A 20,453-nucleotide genomic window follows, 5' to 3' on the forward strand; every position below is an offset into this window, starting at 1 on the left:
GGTTTCTTGTGCATGTTTTATAAATTTATCCATATTTCATATTTTTGATGTTCTTGGACATGACCTTGCTTTTTAAATTTCAATTTCTTATTTTTTAATGAAATGTTATAAAAATACAAGTAATTTTTGTAAACTGACTTTGTATTCTGCAACACTGGTAAACTTTGTACTCTCTGATTATTAATAGCTTTCTAAGAGATTTCTTAGGATTTTCTATAAAGATTATCATCTTGTTTGTAAATGAGGATAGTTTTAATATTTCCTTTCCAATACTCATTTGTTTACTTATCTTGTTGCACTGTCTAGGACTTCCAGAACAATGAAGACTAGAAGTGGTAGAGTGGAGATCCTTGCCTGGTTCCTATCTTGGTGAGGAAAGCATCCAGTCTTTTACCAGCAAGTATATGATGTTAGTTTCTAGAAAATACCCTTCTATGTAGCTTAGAAAGTTCCCTTCTGCTCTTACTTTGCTGAGATTTTCTATCAAGAATGAGACTGGTGGCGCCAGCACTATGGCCCAGCAGATTAAGCTGCTGTCTGCAGCACTGATATCCCATATGGGTGCTGGTTCAAGTCCTGGCTACTCCACTTCTGATCTAGCTCTCCGCTAATGCACCTGGTAGAGCAGTGAAAGATGGCCCTAGTACTTGGGCCCTTGCACTCATGTGGGAGACCTGGATGAAGCTCCTGGCTACTGGTTTAGACCTGGCCCAGCCCTTGGTGAGAGCAAACATTTCAGGAGTGGACTAGCAGATGGATGATCTCTCTCCTCCCTCCTCCTCTCTCCCCTTTCTTTCCCCCTCTCTCCCCCTTTCTCTCTCTCTCCCACTCTCTCTCCCTCTTCCCCCCCCCGACTCTCCTTCTCTCTCTCTGTAACTCTGATTTTCAAATAAATAAAAAAGTCTTTTTTCTCCAAGTTTTTTAATCCATTCAACCAGACTGTATCTTTAATTGGAGAATTTAGGCCATTTACATTCAAGGTTACTATTGATAAGTAGCATCTTGGCCCTGATTAAAAGAAAAAAAAAAAGACCCATCTATTCATTACCTACAAGAAAACACCTCACCAACAAAGACACACACAGGCTGAAAGTCAAAGGATGGAAAAAGACATTCCATGCTAATGCAAAGCAAAAAAGGGCACGTGTAGCCATCCTAGTATCAGACAAAATAGACTTTAACACAAAAACTGTTAAAAAAGACAAAGAGCACTATGTAATGATTAAGGGATCAATTCAACAGAAAGATGTGACTATTATAAACATATATGAACCTAATTACATGACACCTGGCTATTTAAAAGAAATGCTAATAGGTCTAAAGGGAGACACAGACTCAAATACAATGGTAATGGGGGACCTCAATACCCCAGTTTCAGCAATGGGCAGATCAACTAGAGAGAAAAATCAACAAAGAAATAACAGAGCAAATCAACAGTATGGACCAAATGGACATAACTGATATCTGCAGAACTTTTCATCCCACACTTTTTTAATAAGTGTATAGAACTTTCCCTAGGATCAACTATATGATAGGCCATAAAGCAAGTCTCAACAAATTCTAAAAAATTGAAATCATATTATGCATCTTTTCTGCACAATGGAATGAAGCTGGAAATTAACAAGTCAAGAATATCTAGAACATATGCAAACTCATGGATACTGAACAACATGCTCCTGAATAAACAGTAGGTCATAGGAGAAATCAAAAAATGTCTGGAAATGAATGAAGATTACAATACAACATATCAAGACTATGGGATATAGCAAAAGCAGAGACAAGTTTATAGCAATTGGTGCCTACATTAAGAAATTAGAAAGGTACCAAATAAATGAGCTATCATTACATCTCAAAGATCTAGAAAAACAAGAAACCAAACCCAAAACTAGGAGAAAAGAAATAATTAAAATTAGAAAAGAAATAAATAAAACTGAAACCAAAAAGGAATACAAAAGATCAGCAAAAAGATGAGCTAGTTTCTAGAAAAAATAAACAAAATTGACATATTATTGGCCAAACTAACCAAAAAAAGAATATACAAATAAAATTAGAGATGAAAAAGGAAATTTAACAACAGACACCACAGAAATAAAAAGAATCATCAGAAATTACTACAAAGAGCTGTATGCCAACAAATTTGAAAAATCTCAAAGAAATGGATAGATTCCTGGACACATACAATCTACCAAAATTGAATCATGAAGACATAGAAAACCTAAACAGACCAATAACCAAGATATAGACTGAATCAGTAATAAAGACCCTCCCAAGAATGAAAAGCCCAGGACTGGATGGCTTCATTACTAAATTCTCCAGACATCTAGAGAAGAACTAAGTCCAATTCTTCTCAAGCTATTCAAAACAATTGAAGGGCAGGGAGTCCTCCCAAACTCCTTCTATGAAGCCTGTATCACCTTAATTCCTAAACCAGAGAAAGATACAACAGAGAAAGAGAACTAATTTCCCTGAAGAACACAGATGCAGAAATACTCAACAAAATACTAGCTAGTCAAATCCAGCAACACATCGGAAAGATCATTCACCCAGACCAAGTGAGATTTATCTCTGGGATGCAGGGATGGTTCAACAATTGCAAATCAATCAATGGGATCCATCATATTAACAAACTGAAGCACAGGGGCCAGTGCTGTGGTGTAGCAGGTAAAGCTGCTGCCTGCAGTGCTGGCATCACATATGGGTGATGCTTCAAGTCCCGGCTGCTCCACTTCTGATACAGCTCTCTGCTGTGGCCTGGGAAAGAAGCAGAAGATGGCCCAAGTCCTTGGGCCTCTGCACCCACATGGGAGACCCGGAAGAAGCTCATAGATCCTTTTTCGGATAGGCGCAGCACCGGCCATAGCGGCCATTTAGGGCATGAACCAACGGAAGGAAGACCTTTCTCTCTGTCTCTCTCTCTCATTGTCTAACTCTGCCTGTCAAAATAAATAAATAAATAAATAATACAAAAAAAGAAAATATGGAATCAATCCAAATGTCCATCAACTGATGATTGGATAACGAAATTATGATATATACACCATGGACTACCACTCAGTGGTTAAAAAAAATGAAATCCTGTCTTTTGCAACAAAATGGATACAACTGGAAATGATTATACTTAGTGAAACAAGCCAGTCCCAAAAAGGCAAATATCCTATGTTTTCCTTGATCTGTGGTAATAAAGTACCTAAAATGTAATGTATAGGAGTGAAATAGACATTTTGAAATTTGATGGCTGTTGATAGCTCATGTCTCCACTGTTGAAGAACAGGGTTTTCTTTCTTCATACTATTTATTGAATTCTTTATAGGGTTAATTTTATGAATATAAAGTAAACTGGAAATAGATCTTATAAAAATTAAGACCGAGAATAGGAGGAGGAGGAAGGATGGGAGCATAGGCAGGAGGGAGGTTAGATCAGGAAGTATCACTATGTTCCTGAACCTGTATATGTGAAATACAAGAAATTTGTATACCTTAAATTAAAAAGTTAAATTAAAAAGAATGTTATACATAATGTTGTATGAATGTTTCAATGATGTTATAAAAATGAATATGATTTTTCCATTCAAAAAAAAAAGAATGAGTTTTGGATATTGTCAAAGGCTTTTTCTGTATCAGTTGGGATAATCATATGACTTTTTCATTTTTAATTATTAATGTGCATTACATTGACTCATTTTCAAATGTTAAACCACTTTTATATTCTTAGAATAAACACCAACTGGTTATGATGCTCAAATTATCAACTTCAAGTATTACTGGAGTTTGTGAAAATTTGTTGAGAATGTTCGCATCTATGTTCACAAGGGATCTTGGTCTTTAGGTTTTTTCTTCTAATACCTCAATATGATTTTGTTATCAGGGAATGCTGGCCTCATAGCATGAATCGAGCAGACTCTCTTCCTATTCAGTTTTGTGGAACAGTATGTGTAAAATTATTTTCTTCTTTCAGTGTTTGATAGAACCATGAATCTAGATTTTCCTTTGTAAAAACAAAAACTTTCAAAATAAAACCTTTAAGTTCAACTGCTTTAAGAGACGTGAATCTATTCAGTTTACCCATTTCTTGTTGAGTAAACTGTAGTAGTTTGTGTCTTTCAAAGAACTCTTTTTTCTGTGCTGTCAAATTTATTGGCATAAAGTTCATAATAGTAAGTTCCTAATATGTGAACACTCATAATACTTTTAGTAAGCATTTCAGGCCCCAACTCTGCCACAAATAACAAGAGAAAGAGATGGGAAAAGAGAGGAGGGAGAGGAGAGGAAGGAGGGAGGAAGAGCAAGCAAGCAAGGGAGCCATGAAGCCTTTCCAAAGTCAGCCAAAGTGCAAAACTTGAAGGCACAGTCCCCAAGATTTCCCCCACTTCTGACACCAGCTATAGTTCCCAAGCATTCTCATTCTTGAAAATTCACTAGAAGGACTTACAAAAACTACCAGAAGCTGTAATACTCCTGAACACGGTTTCTTATAAGGAAAGGATACAGATTAAAATCGGCCAAAGGAAGAGACACGTCAGGCAGGGCCTGGGAAGGTTCCAAATGCAAAGTTTCTAGTGGTCCCTTCCCATAAACCTGTTCCCCTCGCTGCATGACATGGGGAAGCTCCACGGAGCTGTGTCTTCCCTGGGGCTTCATTCAGCAGGCACGGTCAGCTGACCGACCCTGTCAGTGATCCGTCCCCAGTCTCCAGGCCCTCTGCCACCCAAGGCCCCTACGGTAAATCACACGGCTGGTTTTTCTGGCATGGCCAAGCCCCTACCCTGAGACAGTGCAAGGTGGGCAGCCCCACCTTTTAGGTAGGACCTGATGTTGTTGAGTTAGCCACAGTCTGTCTTCTCCTAAACTCATGCTGCGGTTTAAGACCCCCGTGACGAGCTCAGTGGTTCTACACTCAACCTGGCAGTGGTACGCAGAGGTGGGGCCTCTGGCAAATGATCAGCATTAGACGAGGTCATCAGGGGGAGTCCCCGCGATGGAATACTGGCACGCCCCATGTCTCTTGCCGTGTGATACTTGCACTGCGTGGCGGGGGGGGGGGGGCACTTCTAGTTAGAAGGCCGTGGCCAGGTAAGACCCAACACTGGACCAGAGCCACACATCAAAATAAACCTCTGTGCCAGCTGCGCTGCCTCCAACCCAGCTGCCTGCTAATGCACCCTGGGAGGCAGCCTCAAGTACTCGGGCCCCTGCCGCCCCCATGGGACACCTACATGGAGTTGCTGGCTCCAGGCTTCAGCCTGGCCCAGCCCCAGATGTTGTGGCCATTTGGGGAGCGAACCAGCAGATAGAAGACCTCTGTCTGTCTCTCCCTCTCTGTTGCTCTGCCTTTCAAATAAATAAATATTCTTCAAAAACTATTTTCTTTATAATTTGTAGCATTGTATTATCACCTAGAAGTCAAGGGCAAAGGCCAAACTCTCTTGGGGCAAGGGAATTTTTCTTTTAACTATATATGAGCCTTCGTGATAAACGGACACCGTCACATCACTTTGGGATATTTCACCGAATGGTCACGGAAGGGAAGCCTGTTTAATACAAATGTCCATCTCCTACTGCATCTGTCGAGCGTGACCTCCAGCTACGTGGGAGGTCAGGTGGGTCAGCAGGGTCTTATGATAAAAGCCAAAGTCACACCCAGGGAAGGACATTTAACAACCAACGGTACCGAGTTCCATCAACAACTGCGTCACTTACTTTAAGGGAAATCTTCTATACTGATTGCAGCTGCAAGAATACCAAGTGTTAACTTAGATTTGTGCTTCAAAATGTGCTATGGGAAATGATGAGAAGTCGAGTGCATTTTCATTTAGCATCAAAGACTTTGAGACGGTTATCCTCTTTAGATGCTCTATGCTTGACAAAAGAGGTGCAAATAAGATTTAATTAATTTGCTTTGTCATTATGCTTCCACTTTTTTTCTTTAAATAGGCAAGTGACACAGAGACAGAGACAGAAAATCGATCTTCTATCCTCTGGTTTACTCCCCAAATGGTCACAAACAGCCAGGAGCCCGAGCACTTGGGCCATCTCTGTTACCTTCCCAGGTGCATTAGCAAGGAGCTGCATTGGAAGAAAAGCAGTTGGGACTTGAACTGGCTTTTGGACATGGGATGCCAGTGTTGCAAGGAGCAACTTAACCCACTGCACTACAACACCAGCCAACACATTGATATCATCTGGGGCTTGGTGTCTCTTTTTTCTAAGGTAAGTGATTATGTACACAGGGATTTTTTTTATTTTTATTTTTTTATTTTTGACAGGCAGAGTGGACAGTGAGAGAGACAGAGAGAAAGGTCTTCCTTTACCCTTGGTTCACCCTCCAATGGCTGCTGCGGCCGGCGCGCTGCGGCCTGCACACAGCGCTGATCCGAAGCCAGGAGCCAGGTGCTTCTCCTGGTCTCCCATGCAGGTGCAGGGCCTAAGGATTTGGGCCATCCTCCACTGCACTCCTGGGCCATAGCAGAGAGCTGGACTGGAGGAGGGGCAACCGGGACAGAATTCTGTGCCCTGACCGGGACTAGAACCTGGTGTGCCGGCGCCGCAGGCAGAGGATTAGCCTAGTGAGCCGCAGCGCCAGCCACGTACACAAGGATATTAAATAATCATGTTTTCAGTTATGTGGCATGGCTTCTAGTTAAAGGTTTTTGATATCAGAATAAAAGCCCCTGGGCCAGCGCTGTCACACAGAGGGTAAAGCCACCAACTGCAGCACCGGCATCCCATGTGTGTGTCAGTTCAAGACACGGCTGCTCCACTTCCAATCCAGCTCTCTGCTATGGCCTGGGAAAGCAGAAGAAGATGGCCCAAGTCCTCGTTGGACCCCTGCACCTGCATGGGTGACCTGGAAGAAGCTCCTGGCTTCTGGCTTCAGCTCAATGCAATTGGCCATTGTAGCCAACTGGGGAGTGAACCAGCAGATGGGAGACCTCTCTCTCTGCCTCTCCTTTTCTCTCTATAACTCTTTCAAATAAATAAGTCTTAAAAAAAAGAAAAAAAGGCTCTGTTATTTTTATAATACTCGACTGGACACCTAGCACTCTCTTCTGGCATGAATGGGAACAGAAGAGCCGAAAGGATTCCAGAATTCTCTGGATTCATGCTGCTTGGGTTTCTGTGATAGCCAACCAAAGCACTAGGACAATCTGGATTCAAATGGGCTTCTCAGATACTGTCATGGTCATGAGAGAGAGAGAGAACTGAAAAAAAAAAAAAAAAGGAGCAACTGTACCTAGACATCCTCTAGAGTAATTTTCCATAGATTCTAGCAAGTGTGGAATCCTCCCTAGAGTTCTAGAATGTAAGCTCTCCAAGGATGGGGTCTCTGTGCACTGCTTGGCACAGAGTGAACACAGCCTAAGTGTTTTACAAACAAATGAACACATGAATAAACCAGTCTGTTCAGCCAGCAGACTTGGGACAATGGAAAAATAAAATGTGAAGACAAGTATGTGGCAAGATGTGCAAGAGGCCTTGTATTTGGCTGATGGGAGAAAGAAATTATTTTTACCTCAAGTAGGAACCTGTCTCGTTGGTCCTTAATAAATTCACGTACTGTCTTTTTTGTGTCTGCACCTATAAAAAAATTGAAATAAACTGGTTTAGTTCAGTATCTTTCAAAGATGTTGAATAAAATAAAGCCTAGTAATTAAATTATTGCACAAAGTATGTATCTGAACTTCAAAAAAAGATACTCTATCTTCCAATAGACTTTTTCCAAACCCCTCAAAAACTAATTTAGGGGTGTACACTTGGCACAGCAGGATAAATGACGACATCCTGTATCCGAGTGTCTGGTTTGAGTCCTGGCTCCTCTGCTTCTGATTCCAGCTTCCTACTAACGTGCATCCTGGGGAGGTAGCAGGTGACATAGCAGGTGACAGCTCAAGTACTTGAGAATCTGCCACCTGCGTGGGAGACCTGGCTTTAGCCTGGCCCAGCCCCAGCTGTTGTGATTTGGGGAGTGAACCAGTGGATGGAAGTTCTCTCTCTTTCAAATAAAATGAAAATCAATAAGTATTTTTAAAATCTTATTAAGGGGCCAGCGCTGTGGCACAGCGGGTTAACCCCGGTCTGCAGTAGCAGCATCCTATGTGGATGTCGGTTCGAGTCCTGGCTGCACCGCTCCTGATCCAGCTCTCTGCTGATGGCCGGGGAAAGCAGCGGAAGATGGCGCAAGTCCTTGGGCCCCTGCACCCACATGGGAGACCCAGATGAAGCTCCTGGCTTTGGCCTGACTCAGCCCCAGCCATTGTGGCCATTTGGGGAGTGAACTAGTGGGTGGTGTCTCTCCTCTCTCTTCCTCTGTAACTCTGCCTTTCAAACAAAATACAACTTTTTAAAAAATTAAACTATGAATTATCTTTTATTTTGTGTCCTCATTTTACTGGACACTTTAAGTATATCAGTTAATCCTGGCAAGAATCCAAAGTACTTTATTACCATCCCAGTCCTGTCTGGGAGCTCCTGAGGCTTGGAGGTGTCAAAGCTCTTGTGTGAGGTCACACAGCTATCAAGTGACAGAGCAGGGGACACTGTTCCTAAGCCAGCACTACACCAGATAAGACTGAATTGCTTTAAACACTAGTGATTGGCCCATCTAGACATAACACTCAAGTCCTCAGGCAACATGTTCCTTACAAGGTTTCCTCATTCTGGAAAATCATGCAGATGCTACCATTCAAGAATGGGAGCTTCATGCAACATCAACAGAATGTGGTCAAGAATAAAGCAGAAGTAGAAATAATGTTTCCCAAATAACCAGCAAGCGCTGCTCTGGGAGGCAGAGGCATGCCATCTGCCTGGGTCGTCTTTGGCCCTCACCACTCACCAGCGGTGCGGCGATGAGTGAACGTCTCATCTTCCCTGAGCCTCCGTTCCCGTAACTGTCAAGCAAGGGCACCAACTGTGGTTTCCAGGCCTGACCATGGACTTGACCCATGGAATGGGAGTGGGCGGATCTATCTCGCTTGCAAGCAGAAGCTTGAAGACTGACCACCCAGTTCTCTTTCTTCCTTTGCTAAAAGCCCAGCAACGTCCCAGACACAAAAGATCCTTCAGCAAAAGAAGCAGCAAGAGGCACCAACGTTGAAAAATGCATAAGAATTAAACCTCTGCTATCGGAAGCTACTGAAATGTAAGAGGGTTTTATTATCCAAGCACAAGTTAGGCTAAGGAGACACATGAGGCAACAGATTAGGCAACACAAATTAACTTTTAAGTAAGGATTAGCTGTCATTATGTAAACAATACAACTGGGATGAGTAACTGATTTTTCAAGGTCAATTATAAGAGAAACAATGATCATTACAGTCATTAACAACTATTAACTGGGAGGTGACAAACCGCAGGTTTTGGAGTCAGGCCCTGGTTTGAATTCTGCAATCATTTAAAGACTTCTGGTGACTAAACTGTTGCAAAGTCATTTTCACCAGATGCGAAAAAGGAGGCAAAACTACTGCACAACACTTTGTTGGGGGTTCAGTAACGCACAGGAAAGCAACCAGTGTTCAGCACACGTTTGTCTTTTCAACTTTCTATCCAGGGAATCTCCAACGTTCATAAAAGCCGAGACTCACACGATGAGCCCCGAGGCCCTGTCGCCTACTACGACATGGCCAGCATTTTATTTCCTGGCACCACCACACTTCAGTTTTGTCCTCACTGGAACATTTTAAAGAAAAGCCAAGCCCCTGGATATGTCATCCTTCACTGTATGCGGCTACCTGATCAAAAAGCTTTGAAACAGAACAGCAGCACCACTCCCACACCTAAAACTAGCAACTCCAGTGTTACAGCTCATAGCTAGCCTGGGTTCAAGTTTTCCCAGATGTCTCGAAAAACACTTTTACTGGAATTTTAACAATTAAAATCTAGACCAAGATCAATTGGGTGGGTGTGCTTCTACAGTCTCCTTTTTATCTGTAACAGCTACCTTCCCACCCCCACATCTTTTTTCTGTTACTCATTTGGTCCAGAAACCTGGTCAATTCCCCACACAATGGAGCTGGTATTTGGCATCCTGAGGGGGTTGTTTAATATGATTCTCACACTTGACTACATTCAGGCTCAACTCACTCAACCCCTTTTTAATAGAAAAAAATGAATGAAGGGGCTTGCTATGGCCTTCATTTAACTCTTACAATGGGCCAAACTGAAAATAAATTTCATATCAAAAAAATATGTACTATTAACTTACTAAGCATGATTTCAGTCTGCTTTAACATAGCACGGTCTGGCTGAATGGATGGAATTTTATCCTTCTACCCTAAGACGACTCATTATGCTTCTTTCCAACCAAGAGATCTTGTCTGATACAGCCCTCCCCAGAGGTGCCTGACCCCAAAGCACCTCCAGCACTCCCTCACTGGGGAGCTAAAGACCAGTCCAAGGGATCTGAGCCTGCAGCACACTCAACTGACACAAATCATTCAGAGGGCAAAGCCAAAGGCCGGCTGCCAGCTGCATGGAGAAGAAAACAGCACTTCTACCACGCAGACCAACTGATCTGCCCGTGACACTTTGTCCATGTAACTTCTCTGATGGTGACTTAGGGGTTTACCGCTCTTGTGTGCGTGTGCACATACACACACACACACACACACACACACACCCTAGGCTCCCAGAGTGGACCCACTGGCTTATTTTACTGTCATGTAGGTTTGCTTTCAGTCACAATCAGGCAGAGAATGGAAGGCAGAGGAACAGAGAGGTTCACTCATTTACTCAAACCAGTTCTTGATTGGAAGGCAACTTCCTCGTGAAAAGTCAAATGTCCCATGGCTCTCTAAGCAACCAGCAGAAGCCGTGCACCTGGCTGCCAGTGGTGACACAGCCAGCTTGATCTGTGTAATGTCAAACGACTTTACTATCTCTAGAGTCTATCCCACATTTATGTGTAGTGGACCAGTAAGCTCTCCAGCAGGTGGCAATGGCGCAGCCCTGGGTCATCTGCAAAGCCAAACTTCCTTGTTATCTCAGAACCACTGGAATGGCAAGGGTTTTACAAGTCAGCCACTTCAGGGCCAGCGCTGTAGCGCAGTGGGTTAAAGCCCCGATTTGCAGTGCTGACATCCCATGTGAGTGCCGGTTCAAGTCCCGGCTGCTCCACTTCTGATCCAGCTCCCTGCTAATGTACCTAGGAAAGCAGCAGAGGATGGCCCAAGTGCTTGGGCCCCTGCACCCATGTGGGAGACCTGAAAGAAGCTCCTGGCCTCAGACTGGCTCAGCTCCAGCTGTTACGGCCATTTGGGGATTGAACCAGTGGATGCAAGACCTCTCTCTCTATATATTTCTCCCTGTATATATTTCTCCCTGTAACTTTGTCTTTCAAATAAATAAAATACAAAAAAGGCAGCCACTTCATGCAGAATTCTTTGTTGAATCTATAGAATTTTTGAGTGCATTTATTTTTATTTATTTGAAAGGCACAGCAATAGAAAGAGAGAGAGAGAGAGATCTTCTACCCACTGATTCATTCCCCAAATGCTTGCAACAGCTGGGGCTAAGCCCCACCAGCCAGGAGCCAGGAATTCCATCTAGGTTTGTCACATGGGTGACAGAGACCTAAGTACTTGAACCACCATCTGCTGCTTCATTAGCAGAAGCCGGGTCAGAAGTGGAGGCAGAACTCGATCCCTGGCATTGAGATGCAATGCAGGCATCCCCAGTGGCAGCTCAGCCCACTGTACCGCAACGCTCACTCCCGTACGCAATTGTAAATGCTCTGGAAGACCTAGGGTTCATCCTACAGAGCTGAACTGTGAGACACAAGACTGAACTGAGATTTATCCTAGAACTTGTAGAGCAGCCTCTTCCTCCACCTTGACGCCTATCATTCACTGCTGTTTTGTACAGTTACAATGTTTATATGTATTTATAGAGTCTTCAATAAGCCAGCATGGCCCTCTTCTTCTACATTAAAGTTGCTGAACCCGAAGTCCTTTCCCAACTGTTTTGTTGTTGTTGTTGCTGTTCTCTGAAGATTTTTTTTTTCATCATTTGAGAAAATACCTGAGCTTTTGGGAAGCCAGAGACTTTTTGAGCTACCACAGAAAATTCTGGGTACTTGGTACATGGCCTTCCTTCCTTTAAAATTTTTGGTTAAAAATTTGGAAATGATTCTGAGAAAAGATTGTAATGACTTCATCATTCTAGCATTAATCACTTCTGCTTCATGAGCTTCAAACCACTTGCTATCTCTTTTATAGGCACTTCTTGATCTGAGAAGTAGTAAACACCCACTTGTGATGGCCAAATCGCCCTCCTTTATGGAGCAGTAACTGTTGTCTTGTGATACTTTAACAAGGGGCCATCAAAGGTCCCTAAAGCCAGGGTACAACAACAGCGGGCAAGCTCATTCCATTCTTAGCTTCCTGATTCTAGACACATGGGTTCTACAGCATTGATAATCAAAATCCCTCCACCCTTCAACAGTTTCTACAGTTCTTCATCTACAGCTGAGTATGAAATGGCAGTCATTGCCTTGATATTATATCTGCTTTCCCAATGTTAACAGATTTTTAAAATATTTATTTTAAATATCAAAGACATTCTTCTCATATCTGGAAAAAATGATGCTGAAATTCATATGGAGGCACAGGAGACCTCGAATAGTTAAAGCAATCTTGTACAACAAAAACAAAGCCAGAGGCATCACAATACCAGATTGCAGGATATACTACAGGGCAGTTGTTATCCAAACAGCATGGTACTGGTAGAGAAACAGCTGGATAGACCAATGGAACAGACTAGAAACACCAGAAATCAACCCAAACATCTACAGCCAACTTATCTTTGATCAAGGATCCAAAACGAATTCCTGGAGCAAGGACAGTCTATTCAATAAATGGTTCTGGGAAAACTGGATTTCCACGTGCAGAAGCATGAAGCAAGACCCCTACCTTACACCTTACACAAAAATCCACTCAACATGGATTAAAGATCTAAATCTACAACCCAACACCATCAAATTATTAGAGAACATTGGAGAAACCCTGCAAGATATTGGCACCGGCAAAGATTTCTTGGAAAAGACCCCAGAGGCACAGGCAGTCAAAGCCAAAATTAACAATTGGGATTGCATCAAATTGAGAAGTTTCTGTATGGCAAAAGAAACACTCAGGAAAGTCAAGAAGCAACCGACAGAATGGGAAAAAATATTTGCAAACTATGCAACAGAAAAAGGGTTAATAACCAGAATCTACAAAGAGATCAAGAAACTCCAAAAGAACAAAACAACCCACTTAAGAGATGGGCCAAGGACCTCAATAGACATTTTTCAAAAGAGGAAATCCAAATGGCCAACAGGCACATGAAAAAATGTTCAGAATCACTAGCAATCAGGGAAATGCAAATCAAAACCACAATGAGGTTTCACCTCACCCTGGTTAGAATAGCTCACATACAGAAATCTACCAACAAGGCCGGCGCCGCGGCTCACTAGGCTAATCCTCCGCCTAGCGGCGCCGGCACACCGGGTTCTAGTCCCGGTCGGGGCGCCGGATTCTGTCCCGGTTGCCCTTCTTCCAGGCCAGCCCTCTGCTGTGGCCAGGGAGTGCAGGGGAGGATGGCCCAGGTGCTTGGGCCCTGCACCCCATGGGAGACCAGGAAAAGCACCTGGCTCCTGGCTCCTGCCATCGGATCAGCGTGGTGCGCCGGCCGCAGCGCGCCGGCCGCGGCGGCCATTGGAGGGTGAACCAACGGCAAAAGGAAGACCTTTCTCTCTGTCTCTCTCTCTCACTGTCCACTCTGCCTGTCAAAAAAAAAAAAAAAAAGAAAAAAAAAAAAGAAATCTACCAACAACAAATGCTGCCGAGGATGCGGGGAAAAAGGGACACTAATCCACTGTTGGTGGGAATGCAAACTGGTAAAGCCACTATGGAAGTCAGTCTGGAGATTCCTCAGAAACCTGAACATAACCCTACCATACAACCCAGCCATCCCACTCCTTGGAATTTACCCAAAGGAAATTAAATTGGTAAATAAAAAAGCTGTCTGCACCTTAATGTTTATTACAGCTCAATTCACAATAGCTAAGACCTGGAACCAACCTAAATGCCCATCAACAGTAGACTGGATAAAGAAATTATGGAGGCTGGCGCTGCGGCTAATAGGTTAATCCTCTGCCTGCGGCGCCAGCACACAGGGTTCTAGTCCTGGTCGGGGTGCTGGATTCTGTGCTGGTTGCCCCTCTTCCAGTCCAGCTCTCTGCTGTGGTCTGGGAGTGCAGTGGAGGATGGCCCAATTCCTTGGACCCTACACCCGCATGGGAGACCAGGAGAAGCACCTGGCTCCTGCCATCGGATCAGTGCGGTGTGCCGGCCGCAGCACGCCGGCCGCAGCGGCCATTGGAGAGTGAACCAACGGTAAAGGAAGACCTTTCTCTCTCTCTCTCACTGTCCACTCTGCCTGTCAAAAAGTTAAAAAAAAAAAGAAATGATAGGATATGTATTCTATAGAATATTATACAGCAGTAAAAAACAGTGAAATCTGGTCATTTGCAACAAAATGCAGGAAACTGGAAAACATCATGCTGAGCGAAATAAGCCAGTCCCAAAAGGACAAATTATCATATGTTCTCCCTGATCGCTGACAACTACCAAGCACCAAAAAGGAAACCCGTTGAAGTGAAATGGACACTACGAGAAACTGACTTGATTGGCTTTTTTTTTTTTTTTTTTTTTGACAGGCAGAGTGGAGAGTGAGAGAGAGACAGAGAGAAAGGTCTTCCTTTTGCCGTTGGTTCACCCTCCAATGGCCACTGTGGCCAGCACGCTGTGGCTGGCGTATCGCGCTGATCTGAAGGCAGGAGCCAGGTGCTTTTCCTTGTCTCCCATGCGGGTGCAGGGCCCAAGCACTTGGGCCATCCTCCACTGCACTCCCGGGCCATAGCAGAGAGCTGGCCTGGAAGAGGGGCAACCAGCACAGAATCCAGCACCCCGACCGGGACTAGAACCCGGTGTGCCGGTGCCGCAAGGCGGAGGATTAGCCTAGTGAGCCACGGCGCCGGCCTTGATTGGCTCTTGTCCTGCCTGTTGATGAACAACTTAATACTTCATCCCTTATAGTTTTTTTTTTTGTTGTTCTACTTAATACTATTGGTTGAACTCTGTAATTAACACACAATTATTCTTAGGTGTTTAAATTTAACTGAAAAGTGATCCCTGTTAAATATAAGAGTGGGAATAAGAGAGGGAAGAGATGTACAATTTGGGACATGTTCAAGCTGACTTGCCCCAAATGGTAGAGTTGGAAACATGCCAGAGGATTCCAATTCAATCCCATCAAGGTGGCATGTACCAATGCCATCTCTCTAGTCCCAGTGATCAATTTAAGTTCATAACTGATCATAATGATAGGATTAAGAGTCAAAGGGATCACACAAACAAGACTAGTGTCTGCTAATACTAACTGAAAGAATAAAAAAGGGAGAGAATGATCCAACATGGGAAGTGGGATACACAGCAGACCCATAGAATGGCAGATGTCGTAAATAGCACTCTGGCCTCAGAATCAGCCCTTAAGGCATTCAGATCTGGCTGAAGAGCCCATGAGAGTATTTTAGGCATGGAAAGTCAAGACACTCTGGCGAAAAAAAAAAAAAGATCTAAATGAAAGATCTCTGTGAGTGAGATCCCAGCGGAAAGAATGGGCCATCAAAGAAGGAGGTACCTTTCTCTGAAGGGAGGAGAGGACTTCCACTTTGACTATGACCTTGTCTAAATAAGAGCAGAGTTGGGGAACTCAAAAGGCTTCCATAGCCTTGGCAACTCATGACAAGAGCCTAGGGTGATTACTGACGCCATAAACAAGTGTCAATTTGTTAAGTCAACAACAGGAGTCACTGTGCACTTACTCCTCATGGAGGATCTCTGTCCTTAATGTGTTGTACAATGTGAATAATGCTATAACTAGAACTCAAACAGTATTTTACACTTTGTGTTTCTGTGTGGGTGCAAACTGTAGAAATCTTCACTTAAGATATTCTAAATTGTTCTTCGGTATATAAAGATGACTGAAAATGAATCTTGATGTGAATGGGATGGGAGAGGGAGTGGGAGATGAAAGGGTTGCAGTTGAGAGGGAAGTTATGGTGGGGGAGCCACTGTATTCCAAAAGCTGTACTTTGGAAATTTATATTTATTAAATAAAAGTTAAAAAAAAAAACCACAGAATTCAATGAGCAAAAAAAATATTTATTTGAAAGGCAGAGAGAGACATACAAGTGCACACACACTCAGAGAGAGAGAGAGAGAGAGAGACAGAGACAAAGATATCCTCCATCCACTGGTTCACTCCCCAAATAGCCACAACATCCCAGGCTGGGCCAGGCCAAAGCCAGGAGCCTGAACTCCATCCAAGCCTCTCACAGGCATGGCAGGGGCCCAGGGACTTGGGCCATCCTCTGTTGCTTTCCCAGGCCATAGCAGGGAGATGGATTGGAAGCAAGAGGAGCCAGAGCTCCGATACAGGATGCCGGTGTCACAAACAGGCTTTAACTCACTCTGCTGGGACACCAGTCTTTCTCTGCCGACTTTAATACTGCAGTACTCAGCAGTGACCTTCTTCCTGCCAGCTGTGCACACCAGTCACAGTCTTTTGGGGAGAGTATGTTCTCTTATTCAAGACGGACTTCCTCCTAACTCTCAAACCCCATCTGCACAGGCCTCCCTCACCTCTCTGAGACAGCACACACTTCTTGTTTTTCCCACACCCAGACAATCTCTCGATTTTGCTGTTAGTAAATATTCCAAACAATGTGCTTCAACAAAGTGTTATTTTGACTCACCTTCTGCCAATCTGAGAATCAGGGTGGGATCCAGCCCAAAATTTTCAAATGAGCTCCCACTTCTGTCTGAGTAAAAACCTAGCTGGCCCAGGTGTGAACGACTCTTCATTCGGGAGGAAAAAGTAGACTTCTGGTGGATTTTCATGTTCCGGCTCATAAGTTTTTCCTGCCCAAGTGGAAACATTTTAAAAGCTGTATTTTTTAAATTTTCTTAAACACTCACCCTATGCACCAAACTCTATGTGAATGCCTCTTTTTTTCCCCTAAGACAGGGATGGAGAATCTTTTTTCTTTAAGATTTATTTGTTTATTTGAAAGTCAGAGCTGCACAGAGAGGGAGAGACAGAAATTTTCCATCCACTGGTCACTCCCCAAATGGCAGCAATTGGCTGGAGCTGGGCTGATCTGAAGCCAGGAGCTTCTTCTGGGTCTCTCATGTGGGTGCAGGGTCCTAAACACTTGGGCCATCTTCCACTATTTTCCCAAGTGCATTAGCAGGGAGCTGGATCAGGAGTGGAGCAGCTGGGATTCAAACCAGTGCCCATAAGTGATACTGGCACCTGCAGCAGCTTTACCGGCTATACCATGGTGCTGGCCCCAAAGGATTTTTAATATAACCAAGGAATATTATCTTAAAATAATGACCATTTAGGGCTTCTGCTATGGCACAATGGGTTAAGCCACCATCTGCAGTGTTGGCTCCCATATGGGTGCTGGTTTGAGTCCCGGCTACTCCACTTCTGATCCAGTTCCCTGCTGATAGCCTGGGAAAGTAGGAGAAGATGGCCCAAGTGCTTGGGCCTCTGCACTCACATGGGAGATCAGAAGGAAGCTCCAGGCTCCTGGCTTTAGCCTGGCCCAGCCCCAGCCATTGTGGCCATTTGGGGAGTGAACCTGAAACTGGACGATTTCTCTGTCTCTCCATCTCTCTCTCTCCCTCTCTGTAACTCTTGCTTTTCAAATAAATAAGTAAATCTTTATTTTTTTTGAAGAAAGTGACCATTTATAAAATTATCATATGCAACAAAAGGTATAAACAGAGCTATCCCAAGTTCTTTTAAGAATTATATATGGTTTTCCTTTTCTTGCTTTAAGAAGTTGAAAAGGCTGGCGCCACAGCTTAATAGGCTAATCCTCTGCCTGTGGCACCAGCACCCCGAGTTCTAGTCCTGGTCGGGGTGCCGGATTCTATTCCAGTTGCTCCTCTTCCAGGCCAGCTCTCTGCTGTGGCCCAGGAGTGCAGTGGAGGATGGCCCAAGTCCTTGGGCCTTGCACCGCATGGGAGACCAGGAGAAGCACCTGGCTCCTGGCTTCGGATCAGCGCGGTGCGCCAGCCACAGAGGCCATTGTGGGGTGAACCAATGGAAAAGGAAGACCTTTCTCTCTCTGTCTCTCTCTCACTGTCCACTCTGTCTAAAAAAAAAAAAAAAAAAAAAAAAAAAAAAAAAAAAAAAGTTGAACAAAGGGGCCAGCACTGTGGTACAGTGGGTAAAGCTTCTACCTGTAGTTCCAGCATCCTATATGGATGCCAGTTTGAGTCCCGGCTGTTCCACTTCCAATACAGCTCCCTGTTAATTGTTCTGGAAAAGCAGCCGAAGATGGCCCAAATCCTTTGGGCCCCTGCACCCATGAGGTAGACCCAGAAGAAGCTTCTGGCTCTTGGTTTTGGCCTGGCCCAGCTCTGGCTATTGCAGCCATTTGGGGAGTGAACCAGCAGATGTAAGACTTCTCTCTCTCTCTCTCTCTCTCTCTCTCTCTGCCTCTACCTCTCTGTAACTCTTTCAAATAAATACATAAGTTAAAAAAATTTGAGCACAAATATAACCCACTTAATCCATTTTTTAAAAAAAAATTTATTTTAAAGTCAGAGTTACAAGGACAAAGGGGAAGGGGACAGAGAGTCTTCTAAGATGTGAACTGGGAAATGCAAGGTGCAACATACAAGTGGTGAGATGAACTTTGCAAGGCACAGTGGGAAGCTGGCCCCATTGCTGATTTAGCTTCATTTGAATCATTCTATTTGTTAAAATATGTATGTATGTATGTATGAATGTATTTGAAGGGCAGAGTGTTGGAGAGAGGAATCCTTCCACATGCTGGTTCACTCCCCAAATGGCCACAAGAACCAGGGCTGGGCCAGGATGAAGCTAGGACCCCAGAAATCCATCCAGGTCTCCCATGAAGGTGGCAGGGACTCAAGTACTTGAGCCATCATCTGCTGCCTCCCTGGCACATTCGCAGGGAGATGGATTGGAAGTGGAACTCAAACTGGCATTCCGATATGGGATACCAGTAATGCAAGCAGCAGCTTATCCCGCTGAGCCACCACACCGGCCCCATTCCCTATCATCCTGAAAGGACACCCTTCCTCTACTTTTATCCTGTCATCTTTCTCCTGTTCTCCTCCCCAATACACACATGTACATCATCATGTTCATTTGCTGGCAAATTCTAACTGCTTTCTGTTAGGTTAGAGGGATGTTATAATAACTATGTTATATTATATATTTTATGTTTTTTATTGATTCACTTGAAAGGCAGAGAGAGACAGACAGACAGACAAAAGCATACAGAGAGAAATAGAGAGAGAGAGATCTTCAATCTGGTGGTTCACTCCCCAAACACTCCCAACATCAGGGGCTGGATCAGCCTGAAGCCAGGAGCCAGGAACTCAATCTAGGCTGGCAGGGGCCCAAGTGCTTCAGCAATGAACTGCTGCCTCCAAGGGTATCCATGAGCAGGAAACTAAACCAGAAGTGGAGGTGGGACTTGAACCTGGCCCTCTGATACAAGACATGGACATCTCAACTGCTGTGCCAAATGCCCACACTAATTTTTTCCTCGAGACTCGCTCCTGTCATCTCAGTGAAGTCTTTTTTTTTTTTAATTTTTGACAGGCAGAGTGGGCAGTGAGAGAGAGAGAGAGACAGAGAGAAAGGTCTTCCTTTGCCGTTGGTTCACCCTCCAATGGCCACGGTGGGCGGCGCACCGCGCCTATCCAAAGGCAGGAGCCAGGTGCTTTTCCTGGTCTCCCATGGGATGCAGGGCCCAAGCACTTGGGCCATCCTCCACTGCACTCCCGGGCCACAGCAGAGAGCTGGCCTGGAAGAGGGGCAACCGGGACAGAATCTGGCGCCCCAACCGGGACTAGAACCTGGTGTGCCGGCACCGCAAGGCAGAGGATTAGCCTAGTGAGCCGCGGCACCGGCCGTCAGTGAAGTCTTAACACACACCACCACCTTGCCACCTCCTTCCCCCTCCTCTCACCACCAAACGCGGGTACACCTTCCTCTATAACTTCCGTGCATGCCTCTACAATATGCTATCAACTCTAGGATGTCACTTATTGTAAGATGTACTACTGTGGACAGCCAATGACGTACGTTGCACCACCTGTGTAAGCTAGATCTCGAGTTCAGAAATGGAAAAATGTGGATGTCAGAGCAGTGCAGTAGTGCTTACTTCCTGGTCATACTGCGTTACAATGGTGCATGCGTCTCGCTCCATTAGGTGGCAATCTTAGTAGGTCCCCATCGAGTTCTGGATGCTATTCTTTCATTGAGGGTCACATGGTCTCCCTATCACATGGGGAGGGGGACATACAATGCAAGCGTCTACGTCTACGTACAAAGAATGTTGACATCTGACTCCATGCTTTAACCCA

The 20,453-nt window shown here is 44.3% G+C and overlaps 1 protein-coding gene across 7 annotated transcripts in view; it reads right to left on the minus strand.

The window, feature by feature from the left end:
- CCDC38 (coiled-coil domain containing 38) overlaps positions 1-20,453 on the minus strand; it is a 68,415-nt gene that overhangs the window by 31,174 nt on the left and 16,788 nt on the right. For all 7 annotated transcript variants that reach the window (XM_008256911.4, XM_051845782.2, XM_051845780.2 and 4 more), the window contains 2 exons: positions 16,790-16,955; positions 7,511-7,575 (listed from right to left, as the gene is read on the minus strand). In XM_008256911.4, coding sequence (XP_008255133.2) covers positions 7,511-7,575; positions 16,790-16,955 — 231 coding nt within the window. The remainder of the gene's footprint in view (positions 1-7,510; positions 7,576-16,789; positions 16,956-20,453) is intronic.

This window comes from Oryctolagus cuniculus, chromosome 11 (genome assembly GCF_964237555.1).
Source record: "Oryctolagus cuniculus chromosome 11, mOryCun1.1, whole genome shotgun sequence".
Lineage (NCBI taxonomy): Eukaryota > Metazoa > Chordata > Mammalia > Lagomorpha > Leporidae > Oryctolagus > Oryctolagus cuniculus.